The sequence below is a fragment of the Prosopis cineraria genome, unplaced genomic scaffold (assembly GCF_029017545.1).
Source record: "Prosopis cineraria cultivar Desert tree isolate PC_DT_omini unplaced genomic scaffold, ASM2901754v1 PC2, whole genome shotgun sequence".
In the NCBI taxonomy this organism is placed as follows: domain Eukaryota; kingdom Viridiplantae; phylum Streptophyta; class Magnoliopsida; order Fabales; family Fabaceae; genus Prosopis; species Prosopis cineraria.
Genome location: NW_026555333.1, coordinates 3,488,178 through 3,502,478, shown reverse-complemented (window position 1 = coordinate 3,502,478; position 14,301 = coordinate 3,488,178). Strand labels below are relative to the sequence as shown.

The 14,301-nt window shown below is 37.9% G+C and overlaps 1 protein-coding gene across 1 annotated transcript; it reads left to right on the top strand.

The window, feature by feature from the left end:
• The first annotated feature begins 5,126 nt into the window (after window positions 1–5,126).
• Window positions 5,127–8,969, top strand: LOC129302892 (inducible nitrate reductase [NADH] 2-like). Its single transcript, XM_054941794.1, has 4 exons — window positions 5,127–6,211; window positions 6,336–6,476; window positions 6,643–6,875; window positions 7,374–8,969. Exons 1-4 carry the CDS (start codon window positions 5,239–5,241, stop codon window positions 8,697–8,699), a joined length of 2,673 nt encoding a protein of 890 aa, XP_054797769.1. The 5' UTR covers window positions 5,127–5,238; the 3' UTR covers window positions 8,700–8,969.
• The last annotated feature ends 5,332 nt before the right edge of the window (window positions 8,970–14,301 follow it).

Here is a 14,301-nt window from a genome sequence, read left to right as displayed (position 1 = left end):
GCCACACAGCGAAGTGACTCTCAGTGGCCTCCAAGAGCCAAACTACTCACTCTGTTTTTCGCACCCCAGCAGCCGTCCCCAGTTGCAGACTCTCTTATAATTAAGTCTTAACCACTCTTTTAAAATATCACGCCATCTCCAAATTCATTTTTTTTCTGGCAAGAAAATTAAATCTATTTTTCATATTATGCAACAATAATAGTAAATTTAAACAAAAATCACACTCAGGTCCTATAAAAATAATTTAAATATCAAAAGTCCCACGATGAAATCATAGAATTATATATTCTAGAATCTCATGTCATTTATTGAAATTATCAACTAAAATGCAATAATTAATAGTTACCATGCAAGGCTAATTAATTAACAACCCTAGTAAAGCACACGAGATTTCGTTGTAAATTTTATAATTTGATGAATTTCCTATGTTTGGATTTCTTTTGTGATTTATAAATTCAAAGACAGGAGAAATAATTTGTGGGATGGCAGTAGTCGTGAATTGGAGGTGGGAATAAAACAAAGGTTGGTCAGGAGAATCAATTGGCGGGCTACCATTTACCATTTAGGGAGAGGGAAAGGCATTGGCGGAAGAGCCCATGTTTTGAGAAAAGGTTGGCCATTGGGGAGAGCCATGCGCCACTTCACAGAGTGGCCTCGCCCTCCAAACACTCCAAGGAATCTTTTACTATTTGACTCTCTCTCTCTCTCTCTCTCTCTCTCTCTCTCTCTCTCGCCCCTTCTTTTCTATTCCATTTTTGTGTTCCCATCAAAACCATTCGCCACGGCCACTTCGTTTCTAACCCCTCCTCGTTTTATTTTCCCTTCTTACCCGGCCGTTTGACTCCCCTTTTATATTAAATTCCGAATCTAACCATCGATTCCTAATGTCCAAGCACTTATCTTTTATTCACCTTCCGCGAACCCTTCCACTTCTTCATTTTCTCCATTATATTATCACAAACACTCCATCCAAATATCCCGCCTTGCACGCGGAATTCCGCAGCTGGTATTCCTGTAAAGTTATTAATAAGAGGCTTTTTATTTCCGTCAAGCAATGCATAAATATACTCTCGGAATTTTAATCTCCTCCGGAAAACGATGTCTCCCTCATCTAATGATTTCCCACCTCACACTGCCTTCCAAGCCTTGCAGAAAAAACATCAATTTCAATTTCAGATTATTAAAAAAAAAAACATAATACATCCACTTGTATATAATCTTAATCTAAAACATGATAAAACTTTCTGGTGCGCGCGCGCAAGCGTTTGGTACGTGAAGTATCAAAAGGAACATATATTTGGTGTTGAGATATTTGCTTTTTCTCCTGTTTATTCTTTCTTACGGTCTTCGAATGTAGCGCGATCCTTCTTGCTGTGCGCGGATACGTACGGCGGAGGCTTTATTATTGAGACATAAAATTAGAGAAACAGTATGATTGGCCCTGTTTAGAGCTACAATATACCTATGATCGAAGAGTGAATACTGACTGTTTTTCATACCTCAAACAATACAATCCCCCAATCTCATTTATAAATTATGTTCTAAAAAATTTATTTAATTTTATTTATAAATCAAGTTAGTACTCCTCCGACTTTCTTATAAGTCGCATTCTAAAAACACTACCTCCTGATTTAAATTTTACTGGTAACTCTAAAAAAAAAAAACAAATCAAAACACATTGTGGTGTTCAAACGATGACTTTTCAATTTGATGAACTGTGCATATAACTACACTTCAACCAGGTTACTTGGTTTGGGTTGAACCAACACAGCATAGTTGACCAATTTGTTCGCCTGAAATAAACGCTGTACGCTATATTTATGTTTATGTATATATTCATTTCTTATATTTTTCTCTTATCATGTTTCATTTAATTTTTGTTAGACTTTAAGTTATAAAAAACTTGGCCAAATATATTTTCTTAGAAAATAATGTTGTTTTGGTCATAAAAGTCATTAGCAAGTAATTATCACAAGGGAATTTTCTTTATTATTAATATGAAAAAGCATATTACAGCCACCTTTAATCGAACCCAAAAGAAATCACTCAAAAAAAATCCCGTCAGTTACGCAACCAAACACAAAAACTCACAAAATAAACCTACCATACAACCTAATAAACCAAGAAAACGTCAACATTATGTATCATAAGCTAACTCAGCCCATGCCAATCGTCCCCCCTTCTCCACGAGCAAATCATTTCCCTCAGCATCCCAGCCTATGATCCGACCTAGAGGGGTGTTGGTGTAAGTCACCAACCCTTAGCTAATTGTCAAAACCCACATCAAATAATATATATGTTAGAGGTGAATCCTGAGCAGTGTATTGGTAACATTAACCTTAAGCTTGCGTTATATATTGAGGTTTTAACTATTAGATGCGAGACTTTGATGCATTATTGTCTACCCCAGACAATGAATAGATGCCTGTACTTCCTGTCTTGGGTGAACTTAATCCTTATGGTGCCGCCAGTTACATCGAAATTAAAATATAATTCATCATTGACGACGATGCCTCCGATCCAATCCAAATAATTGAAGTTTGGAGAGCTTTCAGAATATGTTTTTAATTTTCAACGATACAGGAGATAGCAGTAACTAGTAATCACGAAAACAGTTTGGTAGCCATACGTACAAATAATTTTTTTGTTCAACCAATTTAAATTCTTGTTCTCGAAATAGCCACGCCTGATTCAAGCAATGAGGCATTCAAAATTGTTTATTTTCGTAATTATAATATGACAAATTGATGTAAAATGGGAAGGGAAAGTAAAGAACAGAGAGAAGAGGAAGGAAGTTGAGAAAAATATAAACTCTTATTTTTCAATATTTAAAACTAGATGCAAACAAAAACTCCCAACTCTATTCATAGAACCATAAAATAATAAAATAATGATATTTTAAATTCAAATTTTAAATCTTAAATCTAAATCTAATCTTAAATATGCTGAAATCTAAGATAAGAATAAAATAAACAATAAATCATAATTTTAATGAAATAATATCCTTATTTAAATATCCCTAATTGATAGCCCTAACATTGTAAATTAAACCCTAATTATATCTTATCCCATATTGCACCATTTTTCCTTGATTGAATAATTTGGCTCTTGACAAGTTAAAATTGAAGCATAAATCTGAGAAGGAAGGGGAAGAATGAGGTAAACTTCAATTGAGTGCTTGAATTTAGAAACCCTTTCTAGCAAGTAAGATACTAAAAAAGCAAGTTCTGGCAAAAGCAAATAGTTTGATAAGGGCAAGTATGTATCTAGGAATTCCTTCTAATAGGTTTGGAAGAAAAAGAACAAGCTTTGGCATTCTGGCAAGAGTGAGCAATTTGATCATGCAGAATCTCTCTTGAAAACTTTTCCAACGGAAAAGGTATAGCTATATTTGATCATTAAGCAATGGAGTGACCTTGGGAGTTATAGCTTGTAGAAGAGGAATAGTTGTAGCATGATGAGATTGATCTTTGCTGAGAACATTTTGAGAAGGAGCCACTTGTACTGGTATATAGTGGACAACTTGTTCACTATTTGGAGAATATGTACTATTGAAGGCTATATAATCAAAGTAGTTACTCTTCTCAACATAGGAATTTCCATCAAAATTGATGAAGCTTTACTTTAATTTTCAACCTCACCTTCTACCTGCAAGGAAGGAATTTCTACCATTGTTGACTCGCTTGATACTTGTTCTTCCATTTGTTTGCTCAATCCATCAACTTTTCTCTTAACCTTATAGGCTGTCTTTAACTTTACTGCAATCTCTCATAAACTTATCATAATAACAATTCTGTTCTTGTTGAATTCAATCCACTTTAGTTGTAACTTGGTCTATTTCCTCTTGAAAGCCAACATACTCGTAATGGCAATTGGTACTATCCTTGTGTTGATCAACCTAATCATGCCGATGACTATTAAGATGCTCGCATTGTCGTTACTCAATGTAATCATAACAATATTGATCTTTATACTTATATTATTTATGATTAGCATACTCAAATAGGAGATAACAATGCTCATAATTGTTGCAATCAGTCCGCTCATGTAGCTAATAGCTTGTGTACTCATATTGTTGCTCTTTATAACTATGTTTATAACTCTTGCCAATAAGTATCTTGTAAAGAATGGATATACTATTGTTGATACTTATCACATGTATACCGCTGAGCATAATCCTCTTATTGTTGAGCATACGATGGTTTGGATTGACATATTCATACTGATGGTCGAAATGAGTGTATCTTTTATAGCTCTCATATTGGCAGCTAAGTCTCATGACAAGTTCTCTCTCTCTCTCCCCCCTTTCTTATTTTCTTTTCTTCTATCTTTTTTTGTCTAGAATACAAAAATTTAGATCAATAAAAAATAAAAAAATTACTCAGAATTATGCACGCATGTGAAGAGGGGAAGGGAGATAAGAGAAAGGAGAGGACAAGGTAGGAAAAATATAAACTCTTATTATTCAATACTAAAAACTAAATACAAATAAAAATTATTAATTCTATTTATAGAGCCCTAAAAAATAAAATATTAATAATTTAAATTTAAATTTAAATTATAAATTTAAATCTAATATTAAAGATAGTGAAATCTAAAATAAAAATAAAATAAATAAATTATAAATCATAATTCTAATAGATAAATATTTTTATTTAAATATTTATAATTGTAATTGATATTTTTAATATTTTAAATTAAATTTTAATTATATTTTATCTCATATTATACCACCAACTTTTATTCTCCATAATTGCACACACTGACAGAACTAGAAGTGGGAGTCAATTGGAAGAGGCCGGAAGCGAAATTGAGCCACACATCCATTTTTGTGACCCACGGCTGCTTAACCCTTTGCTCTCCAACCCCTCACTGTCACTTTCCATCGGCCAACTATTCCTGTATTTTTTCCCCGCAGCCTGAGTCTCTTAACTCCGGAAAAGGGAAAATGAAAAAGATGTCCCTCACTAAATAATAGAATCCCCGGATCGTTTTGTGGGGTCGGATCCTTCGTTTTTTAGAGGCTCTTCGCCCGTTTGGAGTCCTCAGCTCGGTTACGTCTCTTCTCTCTTTCCTCGCTCAGGACACCCCTATAAATATATACTACGATTTCTTTTTCTCCATCGCTCCATTTTCTCCCTGCAGTCATCTATCCTCACCTTCCTCTCTCATGTGGGCACAGTAAACCTCTCTAACGCCATACACCATCACCTTTTCCTTTCTCCTTCCATATTTTTCATGGCGGCTTCCATCGACAACCGTCAATACGCTGGCCCATTAAACGGCGTCGCTCGTTCATTCAACATTTCCCCTCATTTTAACTTCCCTGCAAATCCCAAGAGATCCGAACCTTTGCAGATGGACTTGGACTTCTCCAGCGAAGATGAAAACGACTCCGACGAGTTGAAGGACCTGATACGAAAGGCTAGCTCCGAAGTGGAGGCCTCCATCTTCGATCCCCGCGATGACGGAACCGCCGACTGCTGGATCGAACGCAACGCTTCCCTGGTCCGCCTCACCGGGAAACACCCATTCAACTCGGAGCCGTCTCTCACCCGCCTCATGCATCACGGCTTCATCACCCCTGTCCCGCTCCACTATGTCCGCAACCACGGCGCCGTCCCTCATGCCCGGTGGGATGACTGGACGGTCGAGGTGTGCGGCCTAGTGAAACGCCCCTCCAAATTTACCATGGAACAACTGGTCAACGAGTTCCCCGGCCGGGAGCTGCCAGTGACGCTGGTGTGTGCCGGCAACAGAAGGAAAGAACAAAACATGGTGAAACAGAGCATCGGTTTCAACTGGGGTGCGGCTGCGGTTTCCACTTCCGTCTGGAGAGGGGTGCCGTTAAGGTACTTGCTCAAGCGGTGCGGGATCTATAGCCGGACCAAAGGGGCATTACACGTGTGCTTCGAAGGAGCTGAGGACCTTCCCGGAGGCGGTGGGTCCAAGTACGGGACAAGCATCAAAAGAGAGATTGCCATGGACCCTGCCCGCGACATCATCATCGCTTATATGCAAAACGGAGAGCGGTTGGCTCCGGATCACGGGTTCCCGGTGAGGATTATCATACCGGGCTTCATCGGGGGCCGCATGGTCAAGTGGCTCAAGCGTATCATTGTCACTCCCCAAGAGTCGGACAACTATTACCATTACAAGGACAACAGAGTACTTCCCTCCCACGTGGATGCCGAGCTTGCCAATGCTGAAGGTAATACACTAATAATTGTTCGTCTGGTCAATTTGTTTTCCTGGAGTCTGGGGCTTCCCATGTTTGTCCAAATGAATCATTTGCTAATGCCAAGTTCTTCACCATATTATTTGAATGAGTGCAGCTTGGTGGTACAAGCCTGAATATATAATCAACGAGCTCAACATAAACTCTGTGATAACCACGCCTTGTCACGAGGAGATATTGCCCATAAACTCATGGACTACTCAGAGGCCCTATGTGATGAGGGGCTATTCATATTCCGGTTAGTATATATTTTTATTTATTTATTTATATAGTATTGATGGATGAAGAACCGGGGTTTGGATTTTGGGTTAGCTGAGGGGGCATGAGAGAGAGACAGGTGATGTAATTCTAATTCTCAAGATATATATATATATATATATATATATCCATGCGGTACTGAGCAGGGGGCGGGAGAAAAGTGACACGTGTGGAGGTGACATTGAACGGCGGGGAAACGTGGTTAGTGGCCACGTTGGAACACCCGGAGAAGCCGAACAGGTACGGTAAATACTGGTGCTGGTGTTTCTGGTTGCTGGAGGTTGAGGTGTTGGACCTGCTCGGAGCCAAGGAAATCGCTGTGCGAGCATGGGACGAGGCCCTCAACACCCAACCCGAGAAGCTCGTTTGGAATGTCATGGTACGTGCTTATCTCCTTGTTTAATGGAAAAACTGTCAAATGATCACGTGCCCCACGGATTTATCTCCCATTTATTTGAAGCCTCTGGTAGATTCAACATCAGGGCCCCCAGTACTGGATTTCATAACTGCCTCGCCTAGGATTTCGGATTCTTTTTGAGGGATTTTTATTTCTAAATTACTATGGATTAAAAAAAGGGGGGGTGGGGGAATCATTTTTAATTTCAACACTTTCACTGTAATATAACCTATCACTTTCAAGCGTATGATACTATGATTATTCACAAATGAGTGGCATTAAAAAAGTTAAAATTGTGCGCTTTGATTGATTGAATATATATTAATAATATCAATGGTTGTGAATCTACATTAGTACTGTGGTCAATGTTCAGAGTGATAAGAATATCTTGGTAAATAAATAATTTAATTAGTTGTTACCCCGTTGTCGTGTATTTTTTTTAATTAAAATCTAAGCGCTTTTTTTATCTTGGCGGTGCAGGGCATGATGAACAACTGCTGGTTCAAATTGAAAACTAATGTGTGCAGACCCCATAAAGGGGAGATTGGGATTGTGTTTGAGCACCCGACGTTACCAGGGAACCAACCAGGTGGGTGGATGACGAAAGAAAGGCACCTTGAGCAGACATCGGAGTCAGCCCCGAGCCTCAAGAAGAGTGTCTCGACACCCTTCATGAACACTTCCTCAAACATGTACTCCCTCTCCGAAGTCAAAAGGCACACCTCCCCTGACTCTGCTTGGATCATCGTTCACGGCCATGTCTACGACTGCACCCGCTTCCTCAAAGATCACCCCGGTGGCACAGATAGCATCCTCATCAACGCCGGCACTGACTGCACCGAAGAGTTCGAGGCCATCCATTCCGACAAAGCCAAGAAAATGCTCGAGGACTACCGAATTGGCGAGCTCATGACTACCGGCTACAGCTCCCCTGACTCGTCTCCCAATACATCCATGCACGGTAATGCCGACACCAGCCACTTAGCGACAATCACAGAAGCCCCACCATTGCGCAGCGTGGCCCTCAATCCACGTGAGAAAATCCCATGCAAGCTCGTGTCCAAAACGTCCATCTCACACGACGTGAGACTTTTCCGTTTTGCGCTGCCCTCGGAGGACCAAATCATGGGTCTGCCGGTCGGAAAGCACATATTCGTATGTGCTACCATTGAGGACAAGTTATGCATGCGAGCTTACACTCCAACCACTAGCGTCAATGAAGTCGGGTATTTTGAGCTGGTTGTCAAGATTTACTTCAAAGGGGTACACCCCAAGTTCCCCAACGGTGGGCTCATGTCTCAGCACTTGGACTCGCTTCCTATTGGCTCCGTCGTGGAAGTGAAGGGTCCACTAGGCCACATAGAGTATATTGGAAGGGGTAATTTTTTGGTTCACGGGAAGCCCAAGTTTGCGAAGAGGCTGACCTTGATGGCCGGTGGGACCGGGATCACGCCCATTTATCAAGTGGCTCAAGCCATTCTGCAAGACCCAGAGGACCGGACCGAGATGCACGTTGTGTATGCGAACCGGACCGAGGACGATATTTTGCTGAGAGAAGAGCTGGATGAGTGGGCTAAGAAGGATGAGCGGTTCAAGGTGTGGTACGTGGTGCAGGAAAGCAAGCGGGAAGGGTGGGAATACAGTGTGGGTTTCATCACGGAGGATATCCTGAGGGAGCATGCCCGGGAGGCATCGGACGACACGATGGCATTGGCTTGCGGGCCACCACCCATGATTCAGTTCGCGGTGCAGCCCAATTTGGAGAACATGGGGTATGACATCAACAACAATTTGCTTGTGTTTTAGGGAGACCCGTAGTCGGAGGAGTACGGTGTATTGTGTAAATGTGTATAATCGTGTCGAATAATGTTATTATTCATGTTCCAGATTTTTTAATTTTTCCATGGGAAAGCAGATATATAAAAAGTCGGTTTGGGCAAAAGTTCTGGGCTTTTGGGGTTTAGAAAGACAACCTCCATTGCGGGTTTTGATGTCCCCTAGTAGGTAGATATGTATATTTCATTCACGTGTTTATATAAATGGAAGTGCCAATTAGTTTTGGCTTGGGGGGTTCTATTTATTGACCACTTCATTTCCTGTAGTTTAATACCTTTCGCACATTAATAGTAAAGCGTCACATGTGTTGCGGAACTTTCAAATATCGTTTGGACATGTGGCAGGAGCCGGACTCGTAGTCATAGATTCCCATCCTCCATCGTCCATGCCTTTTTCTTTCGGTTTTTGACTTTTTTTTTTTTTCATGCTTCTTGCATATTAGCCGTGTAATTTAATTTGGTACTCTTATATATGATAGAATGACTTATAATAGAGGATGTAATTATGTTAGAAAGTTTGTTAATAAAATAAAATCCTAGAGGATGAGAGAGGGAGAAAAGATGTCTCGTGAATAGTTGCAAGAATCCGGTTCTGTAGCAGTTTTTTTAGCCCAATAATATTTCTTGGACTCTTGAATGAAAAGAGGACCACAAACATTATTCCCTCTAATTCTATATATAAGATAAATAAAAAAAATTTAATTTGATTTATAAGTTATATCATTAAATTTTTATTATAAATTTTTTTTATTCTCCATTGAATATTGAAGAGAGAAAAAATGCTATTGTAGTATGCATATTTAATATGAGTGAAATTGAAAACCTAATAAATTTTAAGATAGAATTAATAAATTTTAATATTTTTCTTGATATTAATAAAATATGTTAGAGTGATTTATAAATAAAACCAGATAAGTGTATTATAACCATGAGTCATCATAACACATATTTTGTTCATGCATTTATATAGGTGGTTTGAACATTTCGGAATGCTATAATAGTTAGAACATTCGATGCTTAATGAATTGAGGATACGTGGACTGTACATATAAGGAAATTATATAAATAATTAAACGTGGCCACACAGTTTTTTTGTGGCCATATGGTAAACCTTCAAGTACGTGTATTGGAATTAATATCCGTGTCACATATCCAGCATATACAAAGGTGACTAATAACTTGTGTACGTAGATTTGAAAATCCTGGAGGGCAGATACGTATATGCAGATCTGAAGCAATCACATGGACGTACAAACCCCTAGGGATGGACAAGAAACATGCACCGTTTTTAAAATGTTCGAGTTTTGGGTGGCGGGGAAGGCGGTGTGTGACGCTAGGCTATTGAAGCCACTGCATTGTGTCCCAAAAAAAAAAAAAAGGTTCACTTATACCCTCTGTAACTCATTATTATTTTTCTTGTTAAGCATTGGTGTTAATTATATATATATATATATATTATACAATTAGTTATTAATTTTTTTAATAAGCATAAGACCTCTTAAATAATTTAATAAGATAGATAAATAATACTCCTTCTATTTTAAATTATAAAATACTTTTAGGTAAAATCTCACGTACCAATAAATTTTATTAAATATATTTAATAATTTTATCTTTTTTAAAAAATATAACATTTTAAAAATATTTATTATTTAATATATTAAAAAAAGAAAGGATATGAGTTAATTGTGGAGAAAGAAAGGGTAAAATTTAAATTGATTCATTTAATAAAATTTTAATTTATTTAAATGTCTTATATTTTAAAATAAAAAAATTTTTTAAAAATATTTTATAATTTAAAATGGAGGGAGTAACGTAAAGTTTCATGGCAACCGTGATTGTGGGGTAATTACAATTTGGACGTAGTGCGAAGAGGAATCAATTGATTGAATGATGAAAATAGATGGATGAATCTACATGGAGGCTAATTTAGAGGGGGCCACGGGGACACTTAGCGAGGGACGGCCTTAGGCTTCGCGTTGGGTCAGAGGAGGCTGCTATTTCATGCTCGGAAAGGTCACCTTCCATCTCCCACTCACACGCACCCCCCAATACTCCCTTCCTTTGTCTCGCTCCCTTTGCTTCCTTCCCAACCATACGTTTTCTATGTTAAATATGCCCTTCACTATTGTTTTGTTTTATCCACTTGCTCTCGCTATTGCTATTGATTATATCAACTTAAGTGCATGTCTTCAGTTTGAATCATGACAATATAACCGCTTTCGTAAATGCTATCCAGATGCAAAATGAAACGAATTAAATGGGCTTTGTTTTGAAAGTTGCGCCTCCTGGCTTTCAAGATATCTCTGGTTTTTATGCATCCCAAGCAATCAAGACTATATTTTTCCTTGAGAGTATCCCTTTGAATGATATCCATCAACTCCTTCGTGCTTTTAAAACTTCTCGAGCGGAGATTTTACCTAGCCATAAAATAGGAAAGTGGTGTATCTTTTTAGTTTCCCACTTTCTCCTTCTTTGCATGAACTTTTATTGATCTAATATTTTCCTTTTTTTTTCGGGATATAGAAAGAGGGAACCATGTCCCAAAACCAGACTACATGTAATTACTAGGGGGGATTGACATCCAATCTATCTGAACATAACAAAGCCTCTAAATATTTTGGGGCACAATCTAAAAATTGAAAATCGCATTTCGAACTAAGGCCTTCCTTGGCAAGCCAGCACGCGGAACTTCAACTTCCAATTCCTCTCCTGGAAACTTCTAATACTTTGTCAAACCAAACTGGCGGACTTTCCTCTAGTTCCAAAATCATGAAGAATATCTATTGATGATTTGGAATCAGATTCAAGAATCACTGATTTAAAACCCAAGGTCGAGGATGTCTCGATGCCTTTTAAAATGGCCCATTAATTCTTCAGCTTGAGTCGGTGAGCAAATACCCAAACATTGGTAGAAACCCCCAACCCACATGCCATTTCTATCTCACAGCACTCCCCCACAGGCTGCATCCTCAAAGCCTTGTATTACAGCACCATCAACATTGATTTTGATCGAATTATCAGGAGGAGGCTCCCATTTACATTTACTTCTATTATGTTTTCTTGTTATCAATTCAAAAAAAAAAAAAAGGCTTGTTTTGAGCCGCCAATATTTTTTTGGGGACCTGCGGGGCTACGGGTTATTGAGCGTATATTTTAATTTAATTAGCGAAGATCTAAGAAAAAAATTAACATCGGATTCAAGTTGATTAATAATTAAACAATCCTCAAAGCAAAATGGACATCTACATATCCCCATTCCCAAAAAGACAAAGAGGCATCTCTATTGTCACCAAAAAAAAAAAAACCGTGGCTGAGGCTGATGCGTCGCATCATTAATTATTAGTTATATAACAATAAGCGTTCATTGGCGAGAAGGGGAAAAAAAGTGTTAGGCGTTAATCAATTTGTTCGCCTTCGCCCTATTGTTTAATACACAAGTTGCTCTAGAAATAGTTCCATTTCCGTATCACGGCCAAGCTAGCTGTCTTAAAATATGGACTCCCACGATGTTTGGAAGAAAGAGTCAGTCTAATAGAGGACAAGTGGATATTTGCCTGTTTTTTTGGCTGTAAAGTACAAATTAGATTAAATTTAAAACGCCGTCGCCATCTTTATTTTTTGTTTGGTTAGTCGAGGAAAGAAGAGTTTTATTCATTATTTTATTTACTTTTGTCTTGGTGCAGTTGTTTACTTGTTTTAGATTGGTTCCTATTTTGTTATTATGTTGTTTTTCATTATATGATTGTTATATGTACTCAAACATCCTTAAGATTGTTCTTTGCGTGAAGAGAAACGTAGGAATTGTAGTCCTTGCATTGGGCCGAACAACACAGTTGCACGCAAGGAAAACAAGTAAAACATCGTCGTAACGACATCGTATACGGTCAGTAATAATATATCCTTGGACAAGCATATATGGATATGGATATGAGGAAAAAACACGGGAAAATTGTATCTAAGAAATTGTGAAAAAATTATTAGCAGACAATGATTAATAACAAATCATCATTAAAAAAGGATATATTTTTATTTTAATAACAATTCATTTTTCATGAACAATATTTTTACCGGTGCTTAAAGGCAAATTTCCCCACAAAAAAAAAATGACAATAGTTGTCGCAAAGTTGTATTACAGATGGGCGTCTTGTATATACATACACACTGCAATACATTTTCGGATGATTTTATAATTTATAGAATAAAAATTATGTTTCATGGACAAAATTGTTGTAGAAATCATCGGTCTCCTTCCCGTGGGCTGACTAGTCTCAGAAAGTCAACTGAATTAAAATGGCTATATTTATACTAGAGTTGCTCTGTTATGTTGTGTTTACTACTTAATAACCAGCACACTCACCATATAAATTATGTGTATGAGTTGTTAACCCTTGCCTGCTGGTCCTAAAAAAAAAAAAACAGGAAAAAAAAAACAAGTTGCCAGTCCTTGCCTTCCGCTGTCTGATAACAACCCAACAATTACTATATTTCACAGGTATAAAAAGAGGCAGTTAAATACACTCATACGAACACAATTGCGTAGGCATGTGATGTGACAGTTAAGATATATATATATATATATATATATATTGTATAAGACAGTTAAGATATGATCATATTATCATTCCCACAATCCCATCCCGCCCGGCCTCTGTTTTCTTTTGTCACTTGTTGAGTGGGCTTCTTCTGGGTTTATGCTGCATCGCTCAAGTAGAATGGCCTGCGTGCTAAAGCCCATCGTCATGAACAATGGGCTCGCTCCTAGAACAGAAGCTTAGTTTTTGGGCCACAAAACATAAGCTTAGTTTACAAACTTGTTTAACTAAAGCTAAGGGATGGGAAATGGATGACTTTAAGGCCTTTCTCATGATTTATAACCAAAGTGTTCAATCTATTCCATTTCCTCTTCCCTCGCTGCAAAACACAGGCAAAGTTAACTGATTGCTTTTTTGTAATTTTTTTGTAGCCAATAATTTACTCTAAGTTTGATAGACTAACTTAAATAAACTTGAATAAACCTGAACTTTAGATTTATTCAAACTGCCAGAATAAGTTCGAACAAATTTGGACCAAACTTGTTGAAAAACCTATTTGTTTCTTTTAACATTTTTTTTATTAAAAATCAAAAGATAAAAATGAGAAGCACGACATGCACCATGTAGCCAAGCACAAGACACAATACCATGTGAAGAAGATTGAAAGTTGAAACCCGTTTCTCCTTTCAAATTTAGTGCTTAAAGAAAAAGCATTAGCCTCCCTCAAAGACTTAAACATGGCAGCCAATGCATCACTAGTTCACCACTTACCAACACAGCACGAATGCTAGCTAGATTGAGGCCTTCTTCTTTAGTCTTCACTTCTTTTGCTCGTCAAGATGGCAAGCGACAATGACCTTGGTTCAAGGAAAAAAGCTTCGTTCTTTAAATAGTCAGATCAAGCACAGTTGTTTGGTGCTCTACATAGGCTTCGTTCTTTTCAAATTTAAAAGTTTGCTATTATGTACTGGCTATTGAGTACTCAAACTTTGTTCTTCTTCTTCTTTCTTCGTTCTCTCTTGATCTATTGTGGGTGTT

Excerpts from the sequence above, each read along its gene's own strand:
- LOC129302892 (XM_054941794.1), top strand. The coding sequence starts at position 5,239 with ATGGCGGCTTCCATCGACAACCGTCAATACGCTGGCCCATTAAACGGC. Across the intron at positions 6,477-6,642 it reads GAGGGGCTATTCATATTCCG|GGGGCGGGAGAAAAGTGACA; the intron begins GTTAGTATATAT and ends GGTACTGAGCAG. Across the intron at positions 6,876-7,373 it reads AGCTCGTTTGGAATGTCATG|GGCATGATGAACAACTGCTG; the intron begins GTACGTGCTTAT and ends TTGGCGGTGCAG.